The 12,900-nt window shown below is 41.8% G+C and overlaps 1 protein-coding gene across 9 annotated transcripts in view; it reads left to right on the top strand.

Moving 5' to 3' along the window:
* Positions 1 to 12,900, top strand: part of ERC1 (ELKS/RAB6-interacting/CAST family member 1) — a 267,450-nt gene that overhangs the window by 144,087 nt on the left and 110,463 nt on the right. For all 9 annotated transcript variants that reach the window (XM_019961732.2, XM_070788689.1, XM_070788687.1 and 6 more), the window contains one exon: positions 7,741 to 7,901. In XM_019961732.2, coding sequence (XP_019817291.2) covers positions 7,741 to 7,901 — 161 coding nt within the window. The remainder of the gene's footprint in view (positions 1 to 7,740; positions 7,902 to 12,900) is intronic.

A 12,900-nucleotide genomic window follows, 5' to 3' on the forward strand; every position in this document is an offset into this window, starting at 1 on the left:
GGCCCCTGTGACTCAGATCATGGAAGTTCTCCCAGCAGGAGGACGTTTTTGCTTTGCTTTAATAACATGCACCCACATTTTATTGATGTCTGAGTTTTCAGGCTCCACAGTGGAGTAATGAGTACTTAATATAGGATTTATCTACCCACGCCCTCTGTGAAAATTGAGACGGCTTGAAAAAGAAGCATTTCTTTCACGTTATTGTGTTTCCACTCTTTTCAAATTTATCTCCAAGTTGAAGATGTGTCAGCCACAGCATGCTATTCCTGGAAACGTAAAGGCAGCTGCCAGTGGAGGGGCACAGCCAGTCAACGTGAATCTAGCTCCTTGATGAGTTGGCTTTAACTGTACGGGTGTTCGGGAGCCACATGCAGCATCAGACGTTATGGTGCATCCTAGGGGAATGTGAAGCCTATTTTGAAGGACATTAAAAAAAATTTTTTTTGTACATTTCTCACCCATGGGAGCACATTAATTATTCAAAGTATCATTTGCTGATTTTTTTTAAAAATACATATTTTTAAACACATGTCACTGCACCAGGTTGTAGTTGGGACGTGTGAGCTCTAGCCCTCTGGCCAAGGATCAAACCTGGGTTTACTGCATTGGGAGCATGGAGTCTAAGCCAGTGGACCACCAGGGGAATCTCATCATTTGCTGATTTTATTTGGGACTGTTGGAGAAATCCAGCAGTGCATCAGAAGGCAAGAAATCAAGGGACTCCCCAGCCAAGTGGTAGTTTCTGCAGTGTCTTCTTTGCAACTTGTGCTAAGGTTTGGGTTCCTCATAGTGTCAGGAGGCTAACAGACAGCAGTGGTATCTGACAGTTGCCAGATAACACAGTGCTTAATTCAGTGCTCTTTGTCACCTCAAGAATCACTTATATCTTATTTTCAATAAACAGAATAGGAAGTTAAAACTAATGCTATCATATAAGTCATGTGCATTTAAATGGAAACTAAACAAATAAAACTTTTAAGTTCCTATTTTGGTAGCGTCTGATTCATTTTGAAGTGCCCGCCCTCTTCAGGGAACCTAGTTAGTTTTACTGTTGTTCCTCTCATCTTGGATTTTACCAGACTCTGTCTCCCTCAGCCCCTGATCATCTGAGCTCTGTTCCATCACCCCAACACTGTTCAGGGCTTTCTTGCCTTAACCTAGCTCTTCAGCTCCTCTTTTCCCTTTTATGTTTCCTACTAGATCACCAGAGTTTACAGATTCATGTCTCTTCCTTCACCCCATCAGCAAATATTCACTGAGTGTCTGCTCTGCTCCAGGCCCTGGCACTTACCTTCTTACTTTACTTCTGGAGCCACTTTGACCTTCTTTGCCTGTTAATCTGTCCTTTCCCCTGGGATCTCCCCACAATCCTTTCTGGTGATCATGGCCGTTGTTTAGTCGCCAAGTTGTGTCTAATGATTTGCGACCCTGTGGACAGTAGCCCACCAGGCTCCTCCAACCATGGGATTCTCCAGGCTAGAATGCTGGAGTGGGTTGCCATGTGCTTCTCCAGGGGATCTTCCCAACTCAGGGATCAAACCTGCGTCTCCTGAGCTGGCAGGTGGTTTCTTTACCTCTGAGCCACCTGGCAAGCCTTTCTGGTGATCAGTAAATGTTTATTCTGCACCTCGGGGTTGGAGGACGGACTCTCAGCTGTCCTGTTTCCTGTTGCCCTTCATAATGCTGTCCAGCACAGCCTTATGGGAGCCTCTGCTTCCTCAGGGCTCAGGCTGTTCAGCTGAGGTGTGAAGCTTTTCCGTGAAGTGTTTCCTGCCTCACTGACTTGAGCACCCACATGGATGACCCATCTGTCTGGCTTCTCCACTTCCTGGCCCGAGAGGTCACTGCCTCTCGGCAGTGGGATGGCCTTTCTTCATCCCACATCTGACATCCTTGATCTTATTACCGTAGTCCACCTCCAACTGCCTCATGACAGCGCCTTCCTCTCAGATCACTTTTCCTGTCACCTCAGCTTTCAAGGTCCCACGACAGCTGTCTGTGTGTGTCATTAGAGCCCCTGTGTCTTTTTTCACTTTATCCTAGCCCCTCTCTGTTCAGCTTAGATTCCTTGGTCCATTGTTTTAGTCGTCCTGATCTTAACTGTAAATCCTCTTGCTCCTGTTTCGTCCCGTCCTTTGGTACCTTCTTGTTGCTTTAGGGAGAAAAGCCCAAACCCCTCGTGAGGCCTTCTCAGTCCTTCTGCGTCTGACCGCTTCCTGCCTTTCCTGCATGTGGCCTCCCTTCTTCCCGTGTTCTCAGGGCTTTGCTTTCATCTTTTTTATCTTCTCAGATCGACATGCGCTTTCGCACTTCAGGACTTCTAAACACGCCAGGCCCAGGGGCTGGAGTACTATTTTCCTCCGCACCAGCTCCTTGACTTCCTTGGGGGATCTTTCTCTCGGTCCCCCACAGCATGGATGAAGGCCTCACGCTGCTTATCCTCATGGCATCCTGTGCTTCCTTACATGAATCTATTCATGATTACACATTGCTGAGTGTGATTAATAAATGATTGTATCTTTGTGTGGACTCTGAGCGCAAGGGCAGTCGGGAAGCATGTATGTCTGTCAAGCCCTGGTGGTATAACACAGTGCCTGGCACATGGGGGAGGATTAAGTATCTGGATCGGGGAAGAGAAGGGAGAGAAAAGAAGGATAGAAAGATGCAGAAGTGGGCCTGGGAATGCTCCCTGGAGGGATCGTTAGATGCAGTCATGGAAAGCTGTCTTAGGACTTTTGGACGCTGATGCCCTACGGCAGAGCAGCAGCATCTGTGCACGCAGTGGCACCTCACTGCCTCAGTTGGAATCCCAGCTCTGCCTCCTCTGGCTGTGTGACCCGGAATGAGGCACTTGAACCTGCTAAACCCCATTCCCTCTTCGGTAGAACTGAGGATAATATTAATACCACCTCATAGGATCCTTGTGAGAATTTAATGAGACAACACATGTAAAGTGCTTAGAGCATTTCAAAGGACTCAAATAGTACCAGTCACTATTATTCTTATTGTAATAGCTGTAATGGTTCCATATTCATAAATATGCTGGTGTATGTCTTACCACAGAAGTACCATGTGTTGGCCAGAAGAACATACTGGAATAAAGAGATTTCTTATATAAATGCTAGCATAAATCTCTTGGGAATTCTATAAATTCAAATTCTCCTGTGAGTACTGATTGTGAGACACCTGCAGCAGTTCGTTAGGAGAAGTTAGTGGAATGTGTACGTGTAGGTATGTGTGTCTGTTCTCATTCATGCTTCAGTCAGGCTTCTCAACTCAGGAGCTAGGTGACTTTTTTCTTTGGTGATTGTATAGCAGAGTGAGTCTTAATCTAGAATTTTGTTGAAATCAGGAAAACGAGTGGACTTGCCGTGTGAAAATCTGACTTATCAGTGAATGCCTAACCTCTAAATAATCTTCTTTTTGTGCCCTTCCTTTTTTCTTCTGATTATTTTCCTTTTCTCTTTGGAGACTTAGGCCGCTTATCTTCCCAAGAAATTCTAACAAGATTTTTCAGAAGCATCCTGAAAACTGCAGACAGCGTTTTGCTCTTGGTTGTGGGAAGCGTGGAGACAGCTTTGCCAGCCCCGCGGCACCCAGGCTCTTTGCTGCCTAGGGAAACCGGCCCGTGGTGAAGCCGTAACTTGTTCCCTTCTGATTCTCAGTCGAAGTTTATTAGCTTGTGATTTAAGCAAACCATCTGGTGCTGCTGGCACTGCACACTGTCCGCCTAGAGCTCCCTACTTAATGTCTTAGTGGAGGCAGTTTAGGTTACATACTTGAATCCCTGCTCTGGTCTGGACTTTTTTTTTTAATGTCTTAAAACATGTGCTTTTGAAAATCGTACTGTGACCCGAAGCACATTTTAAAATCGTGGAGAATTTCTTCGTTGTTTGGTGTGGTGTGTATTACTTCTTTTCTTCTACTCAGCTTTCATTACCTTCATGTCTGAATTCTTGTTCAGTCGCTAAGTTGTGACTTCAAGGACTGCAACACGCCAGGCTCCCCTGTCCTTCACTATCTCCTGGAGCTTGCTCAGACTCATACCCATTGAGTCGGTGATGCCATCCAACCATGTCATCCTCTGTCACTCCCTTCTCCTCCTGCCCTCAATCTTTCCCACCATCAAGGTCTTTTCCAATGAGTCAGCCCTTTGCATCAGGTGGCCAAAGTATTGGAGCTTCAGCATCAGTCCTTCCAAGAATACTCAGGATTGATTTCCTTTAGGATTGACAGGTTTGATCTCCTTGCAGTCCAAAGGACTCTCGAGTCTTCTCCAGCACCACAGTTCAAAAGTAGCTGGCGCTCAGACTTCTTTATGATCCAACTCTCACATCCATACATGACTACAGCGTCTGTACCCAAAACTACATAACAACTATTGTAAGGTGGGCATGAAACGGGATGAATGTCCGAGTGGAGACAGCTGACTGTGTTCTCTGGGCCTGTGGAAAAGTAACAGAAAGTGAAGAATTTCAGTTTGGCTTTGAAGCTGTTTCCCTGGCTTGGAGCCAGAGTATAAATCAGGTGATTAGTTGGAAGTCCTGGTTTACAGGACCATTCTTGCATTAGATGCCAAAATGCTTTAAAGGCTATTTGGATAAATGTATGATCTGAGGTGGAACTACCTTGAGGGTCTGGCACTCAAATGGATGGGAAATTAAGCAATCCTTAAGAAAGCAATGTTTTACTAACAAGCAGAATTCTGTGAGTGTAACTTTGGAATGAAAGGTAGCACATGTCTGTAACCATGGCAGACTAGATGCTGGGAAAATAATTCCAGAGAAACAATTGAGGATGGCTAATAAAATATGCATTCATACATTGTCAAGAATGTAGGGCATTCTCAGGCCAGGGGGTGAATTGAGAAAGAATTCAAAGATAAGTTATTGTTAAGCTGTTGAACTTAAATGCTGGGTTTTCATCTTGGCAGGATGAAAGAAAAGGTCCATGGTAGCCTAAGGTGAAGAGTCTAACAGACAATCAGTTCTCTCTTTTTGTAGAAACGGTCCGTGATGCCCAAAATTGGTCCTATGAAAACACTAAGAAAATTAACTGGTCTTTGGTGAGACTAAAGAGAAAAAGAGAGAAGGCTCAGTGAGCAACTGTTGGAATGATCCAGGGCTCATAAGTCCTGCAGGTATTAACAAGAATAGGGGTATCATTGCCAGTATATTTGAAGACTTAGGCTAAATGAGCAAATGCCAAGAAAAATGAAACTTTAGCAAAACTAGCTAAATATGAAAAAGAAAACCTGGAAAAAAAGAATTGGTAATAAAATTTTTTCCCACAAATTTCAAGCCCAGAGAGTTATATTGGTGATTTTTAATAAACATAAAGGAGCAGATAATTTCATTCTTACGGTAGCAATTCCAGAAACTATAAAAGGAGGGACATGTTTTATAAGGCCAGCATAATTTCCCATCAAAACTTGACAAAGCTAATGCGGGAAAGGAAAAGTTTAGGCCTGTCTCAACCATGAACATAAATATAAAAATTCCTAAACAATATATTGCCAGTCCACAAGTGGTGTATGTGAAAAAGAAATGCTTGAAGTGAGGTTTATTCCAGGATTACAATACTGGTATCATCAGAAGATGAATTGCTGTAGTTTGGCACAATAAATTCCACTCTTTTCACACAGTGGAATATCATACAGTCATGAGAACTACAGAACTACAGTTTGACCCAGCAATGTAGATGAATCTCACAGATGTAACACTAGTGCTTAAAAGTATATACTATGTAATTCCATTTGTATAACCTTAAAACAAATAGACTAGAGTGTTGCAATAATGGTTACACTTTACCTAGAAAAGGGATATGAGGGTGGGGGTCCTGGTGATACTCTGGTTGTTGGTTTGCCAGCTGTTTACATAGATTTGTTCACTTAGAACTCTTCAGATTGTACATTTATTATTTGTGTGTTTTTAGCTCAATAAAGGTTTACTAAAAGTTTTAGATACATAAGAGTATGTGTAGAGTGGGCTTGGGGCTTTCCTGGTGGCTCAGTTGGTAAAGAATCGGCCCGCAATGCAGGAGACCTGGGTTTTATCCCTGGGTCAGGAAGATCCCCTGGAGAAGAGAATGGCTCCCCACTCCAGTATTCTTGCCTGGAGAATCCCATGGACAGAGGAGCCTGGTAGGCTACAGTCCATGGGGTCGCAAAGAGTCGGACACAATTGAGCGACTGTAACTTTCACTTTTCCGAGTGGGCTTACCTTTGTATAGAAAGAGGAGGAATAATGTATTCTACATGCTTGTGTATATATAAGGTACCCCTTCAAGTTACCTAAGAAACTGATACCATAGCTTGCCTGGAGCAGTGAAAGACAGGATATGAATTAAACTGATAATGTGGAGTCATCTTTATTGACAGTCTTCAAAAAGGCAAAGCCTTTTTGTTGTAAAGCTTGCAGATATGTGAGTATATATCCGAGGAGATCTGCATAATAACACAAGTCTTCAGAGCAGGTGGGATAGTCAGAATGCTATTGGCTGAGAACAGTAACTTGACCCCTTCTGAAAAGATACTCAAAGTAATTCAAGCGCCAGCAAACTAAATGTATCTGTTTACTGTTAGTTTTTAACAGCTATTTGTTGTTGTTCAGTCCCTCAGTTGTGTCCGCCTCCTTGTGACCCCGTGGACTGCTCACGCCAGGCTTCCCTGTCCTTCACCATCTCCCAGAGCTTGATCAAACTCATGTCCATTGAGTCAGTGATGCCATCCAATTGTCTCATCCTCTGTCGTCCCCTTCTGCTCTTGTCCTCAGTCTTTCTGAGCATCAGGGTCTTTTCCAGTGAGTCTGCTGTTACCAAACTACTTATACTCAGCTTTACCTCTGAAAAGGATTGTATTAATAACCAAGATTATTTCTTGTCAGTAATCTTCTGATTGGTATACTTGGCTGTTTGGTTATCTTGCTGAGGTTGCTTTTAGGTGATAACAGATACTTTTTGTCTGCATATTTTGGCCTCTTGTTTATTTAAATAATTCTAATTTTTGGAACCATATGATAACTGATAAAGCTCTGGCCTTGCTCTCCTAGTTTCTTGTTTCTTCTCAGCATCTGTCCTCTTTCTCTCTGGTGTGTTTACAGGTCTTTCTCGAGCATCCTGTCTCTTCTCCATCTGGTCGTAGAGATACATTTCTTCTTTTCTTTCTGCCTTTCTTGAGAAAACTCTACCTACCTGGCTTTAGAGCAAGAAATTATCGATTGAATTCTAGCTGTTCCTTTAGCTCAAAATTCTTGGTGATGGTGTAAACAGAAGAACCTCAGTTTGAACAAATAAAAGTGACTCATTTATATTTATTCTGCATCTGGTATTAGTCAAGTTTAATAGCTTTTGTGTCCTAAAACCCTTCTAGAAATGTTTATTATGATTTTGGTCCTTATATTTTTATCTGCATTATAGTGTTATTTCCATGAAAGTTTCTGGACTATTTCCAAGTAAGTTCCTTTAAAGGGGTTGTCTGTGGCAGAGTGTTACTTCTTGAACTGATATTCTTGCATTTATCAAAAAGAAAATGAAGTTCTTTGTGTCCTCAAGTGGAAATGATTAAGAGCAGCCATGGGAGATGCAGTTCTTTACCTGCCACGTGTGTGTGATACAGTGAGAGCAGGATTTCCGATGTGCGTGTCTTCAATGTTGTTGGCCCAGGTGCTGCCCACCGCCCAGCTCCTCTGACTGTCTCCAGCCTGGGCCCTCAGTTTCTGTCTTTTTCCATATCCCTCGCAGGTGGAAGAGTTACTAATGGCCATGGAGAAGGTGAAGCAGGAGTTGGAGTCCATGAAGGCGAAGCTGTCCTCCACTCAGCAGTCGCTGGCCGAGAAGGAAACGCATCTGACCAACCTCCGGGCCGAGAGAAGGAAGCACTTGGAGGAAGTGCTGGAGATGAAGTAAGTATTTTTACCACGTTCTCCACTCGCCAGCAGTGCTGGTCCTCGTCACTTTTCATCTTCTGGCCGTTGGCTACCCCGACACACTTAAGGCTAACCTGCTCCTTAGATTTGGGACAAATCCTGGTCAAATAGAAACAGGTTTTGCCTCCTTCTTGTTGAAAAGTAAGTCCTCTAGAGTATGTATCTGTGTCCAGTTGTATCTCTGAAACTCCTAAATCCACAGTCTCCTTGACCTAAAGTCAATAGACGTTCTGAGCCCAGCCAGCGCTTTAAGCTGACATCATCTCTTGTTTCCTCCTACTTTGAACCATCAGTAAATGTTGACTGTGAGAGTTCAGAGAAGCTGAGGGTCTGCTGTGACACCTCAGTGTGTGTTTTCATGGGGCGTGATTGTTGTGATGTCACGACAGGGGCCAGGAGTTGAGGAAACAGATGATGAAAGTTGAACACTTTCCCATTGCGAAGGGACAGACCCAAAGATACCCACTTCAGTCCCTTGTTCATTATTGTATCAGAGAGCCTAGTTCTGCAGTACATCAGGAAATAATAAAATTCAGAAGGAAGTAGCAGAATTGTCTTTATTCACTGACAGTATAATCATCAAGCAACACATAAAAATCAGTTGTTTTTCTCTATGTTCACAATCAGCAAATGGAAACTGAAATTTTAGGAAATGTTATTTATGATGACATCGAAATGCGTAAAGCACTGCAGAATAAATTTAATAGAAATGGCACAAGATGTCTACATAGAAAACCCCAAAATATTAATGAGAGAAAATAAAAAATATCTAAAAAAATACAGGGATATGCCTAGTTCATGATTTGAATTATTCAAAGTTTAAGCTGCCCATTTCCCCCAAGTTCATTTATTATTGCAGCACAATCCCAGCCAGTGTCACAGGGAACTTTTTGTAGAAACTCACAAAACTGGAATTTTAAATTTGCATTAAATTGCAGTGGATCTAGCCAAAAAAGAGAGTCAGTTTTTACTGCCTGACTTGTAGTCTTGGTATACAGTCAGTAATAAAAAGTGTAGAAGGGTGTGAAGGCTGACATGTAGAAGAACGGAGCAGAATAGAGAATATATTACAGACCCACTGGTACACGGTCACAGGCACCAGTGTAATTTAGCAGGAAGCACTATATGATGCAGATACAGCTCAGTGCTACGTGGCAGCCTGGATGGGAGGGGGTTTGGGGGGAGAATGGATACATGTGTGTGGACGGCTGAGTCCCTTGGCTGTTCACTTGAAACTATCACAACGTTGTTAATCAGCCATACTCCAATACAAAATAAAAAGTTAAAAAAATAAAATAAATGATGCAGATACAACTGAATGTCCGTAGGGCAAAGTGAGGTAGGGACCTCATACATATGCAGAAATTAATTCAAAGTGAATCATATACCTAAACATAAAAGGAAAAACCACAGACTTCTGGAAGAAAGTGGGAAACTTTGAAACAGGCAAAAACTTTTCTTTAGTACATATAATATACTAACCATAAAAGAAAACAATTGATCAGTTGTACATCATCAAAATTAAAGGCTGTTCTTCAACAGATACCATGAAGAAAATGAATGGTAAAGGTATAAGGTATTTACATGAAAAGGATTTTCGTATGTAACTCTGCAGATGATCGTTAAATTTCTAGGCTATTTTGTCTGTTTCTGTAGGATTTACCCTATTGCATTAATCATTGATTTGTAAACTTTGTCAGCTTCCTCTATACTCCTGACATTTGGAAGTGTTGCTCATCTTGAATTCTGAGCAGCAAGCACAGTACCCAGCACACTGGCACTCAGTAAATATTCTTTGAATTGTGCCGAATCACTCTCCCATTATGTGTTCTAAGAGGATTTGTAACCAGATCACTGATGGTTTTAAACAGCCTGCATATTGTTTGTCCTTTCTGCACATTAAACCTTTAAGACAGATGGAACGTTGTTTAGATCCGGAGTTCTTTAGAGTTCTTTTCTCTCTGGCTTAATATTCTAGGAAGCTATTTTGTTAGGATGCCTGTCAGGATAGGAACAGTTGCCGAGGAAACATCTGTAATGTACACCTCGAGTTTATACCAGAGTCACTGTCGGGGAACAGGTGAACCCCTCCTCTTAGCAGAGGATGTCTTTGCTGTGTGTGCGGAAGCAGTGATGGCTGGCTTCGTTCTGTTTCTTCTTTGCCTTTTCTTCCACATAATGACATTCTCCCAGGACCCGTGGACGTTGGTATAATTTTCCACGAAGAATTAAGTTACTTCTTTTCAATGTTTGTGGCCATATGTGTTTGATTGGAGATACTGTTGGTCTCCAGAGCAGGGTGGTTACTGCCTAGCAGAGACAGCAGTTTGATCTTAAATTAAGCTTAGCTTCACGGAGAGGGCAGTGTACACTCTGCAGTGAACCTACCAGAGCACAGCTGCCCACTTGGGCTCGGGGGTTGGGATCACTTTGGTGTTGTCTCTCAAGCTCACAACATTCCAGACAGACCACAGTCCCGTTGGTCTTCCTTGTCTTCAGCCACATCTACCCTGCACACCTTCCTTCTCTCTCACCATTTCTTGTTTTTATCATGCTGTCTTGCTTGTTTATATTTCCTATATGTTTGCATTTTCTTAGCTCACTTATAAAATATTTATAATCCTCGAATGTGTCTTAATTGCCTTTATCCGGTGTTCCAAATCTGGAATTGACAGTTAATGTTATGAAAAGAGACAGTAAAAACAGGACAGTTCTCTCATAAAAGTGTGAGTGACTCATTCAAAAAATATCTTACACATTGGGGAAATAGTCACGATACAATGTTAAGTAAAAAAAAAAGGCAGAACCCACACTATAAAACTGATTTTTCTGTGCATATATGGGTGTATTTTTAACAAAGATAATAAAAACTGGGAAGAATAATCCTCAAAATGTTAAAAGTACTGATCTTTGAATGGTGGAAATATGGATCTTTCTCTTCTTTCTTTCTCATACTCGTTGCATTTTCTAATTTTTCCATAATAAGCATGTATTAGTCTTAGATAAAACATGGCTGTCTGTTGGGACAGAACAGGGCTAGTATGGTTGATTCAAATGTGTGTTTGGATATTATTTATTTACTTTTTTAGAAAAAGAATCAAGCTGTCTATGCATTGTCTTGTGTGTGTGTGTGTGTGAAAGGCAGATATTTTTATAGAATTGTATTTGTCTGAAGGTTTTGTTTCCTGAAAGCCTAAAATACCTGAAATGTGTTATGTGAAGAGAGTTTTTCATTTCAGTTTTCCTCTGTGGAAAGCATGTAATGTCATCCATGTAATATGGTAGGTGCCTGTGTATGCCTGACTGTTTCTGGACTCCGTGTGGTTTTCCATTCACCTGTATGGCCGTGTTAGTTGGTCACTGTTTTATATACTGTTTTAAGTTCTGGTGTATGACAGGCAGGGCTTCTGCGGTAGCAGGAAGTAAAGAATGGTAAAGGTGGTCAGAGGGTAAAGAATCTGCCTGTAATACAGGAGACCCTGTTTCAATTCCTGGACAGAAATCTCCTCAGTGTTCTTCAGTCAGAATCACCTGGAACTTTACTCTTTCATAGAAATTTTACAGTGACACTGACTAGATTCTTCTTGAAAAAAATTCCTTTGGGGACTTTGATAAGAATTTGCATTTTTTATAGACGTAACAGGCAAAATTAGATATTTTTATAACAGTAAGTCTTGCCATCTACTTACATAGCCTATTTATCCATTTATGTTTTCTTCTATGACCTTCATTGGTATTTTGTGCATTTTGCCAGCAAAATTCTCACACATCTCTTATTAGATTTATTTCTAGATAGCTCAGTTACTGCTATCATGAATATGGGCACTTCTGGGTTATTTTAGCTCATGCTTGATCCCTCATTGTCATTTTCTGTTTTATGGAGTGTTTTCATGAGTCTGGAGCAAGAGGGAAGGGTCCTTATATGTTGGCTTAGTTCGTAATATTTATCAGAAATTTAAGTTCCCATTTAAACCAAATTTATTTTCAAAATTTTGGTTTTTTCCTTCTGTCAATTTTTTTGGCCTTTTATTTTTTGTATATTTACATACTTTTCCTTCTTGAAGTCTTCAAAATCCATAACAAGGACTTTGATTGCTACTTTTTAGACAGAACATCTGTTGCAAAGTTTTTGCCATTTCTTCAGGGATGGGGTAAATTACAACTCTCTTAAACCAAAATTTTATGTGGAAAGGCAGCAAGAGGGAGTGATGAAAGATGTGCTGGCCCTTCTTCGTCTCTGTTTCTAAATGTTGTTTTGTTCTCTTAAATTTCTGTAAGGTGGGGAGTCGATTCTGCCTAAGAATTTTCACCTTTACCCAAACTCTGTGTGTGTTGTGGAATAGTTTATTTTTCCAGTATACTGTAAAGAAAAAAACCTTTCTGTTCCCAGCCTGCTCACGATACAGAGCTCCTGTTGCTTTGGCTCCGAGTTCCATTCTGCCTCATGATAAACACCTTCGTATCTCATTCTGTCTTAGACTCTGTGGGCTCTGGGAGCAGGCCCACAGAGGAGACTCACTGTGCTGTCCAAATGAGCCATGACAAGCATGGGAGTGGAATTCGCTGCTGGGAAGTAGACCAGGTGGTATTCAGGGGGCTAGTTCCATGTGGTAATTGCACAACCCATCTGTATGAAAGCAGAAACTAGAGGAGTGACGCTTTCTAGCCACTAATCTCTTGGAGAGATAAGACAGTCACACTGTACTCGTGTGTTTCCATTTCCCCACATAAAATTGTGCCGGAGGACATTTCTTTTTATTTCTAGGTCTGATTTTTTTTAAGTTGTTTTATTTTTCTTTTATAGGCAGGCTTAACGTGACTAAACCCCTCAGTATGAAGACCCTAAGGCACCAGGGTCAAGTCGTTGTGTTATTAAGTGGGTCCTCCGGCCCGTTCTGCTGGGGATGAAGCCCTGTGGCTCAGGCTGTCAGTGGTTCCAGATGTGGAAGAGGACCTCATCAGAGGGCTTCTTCAC

The sequence above is a fragment of the Bos indicus genome, chromosome 5 (genome assembly GCF_029378745.1).
Source record: "Bos indicus isolate NIAB-ARS_2022 breed Sahiwal x Tharparkar chromosome 5, NIAB-ARS_B.indTharparkar_mat_pri_1.0, whole genome shotgun sequence".
In the NCBI taxonomy this organism is placed as follows: domain Eukaryota; kingdom Metazoa; phylum Chordata; class Mammalia; order Artiodactyla; family Bovidae; genus Bos; species Bos indicus.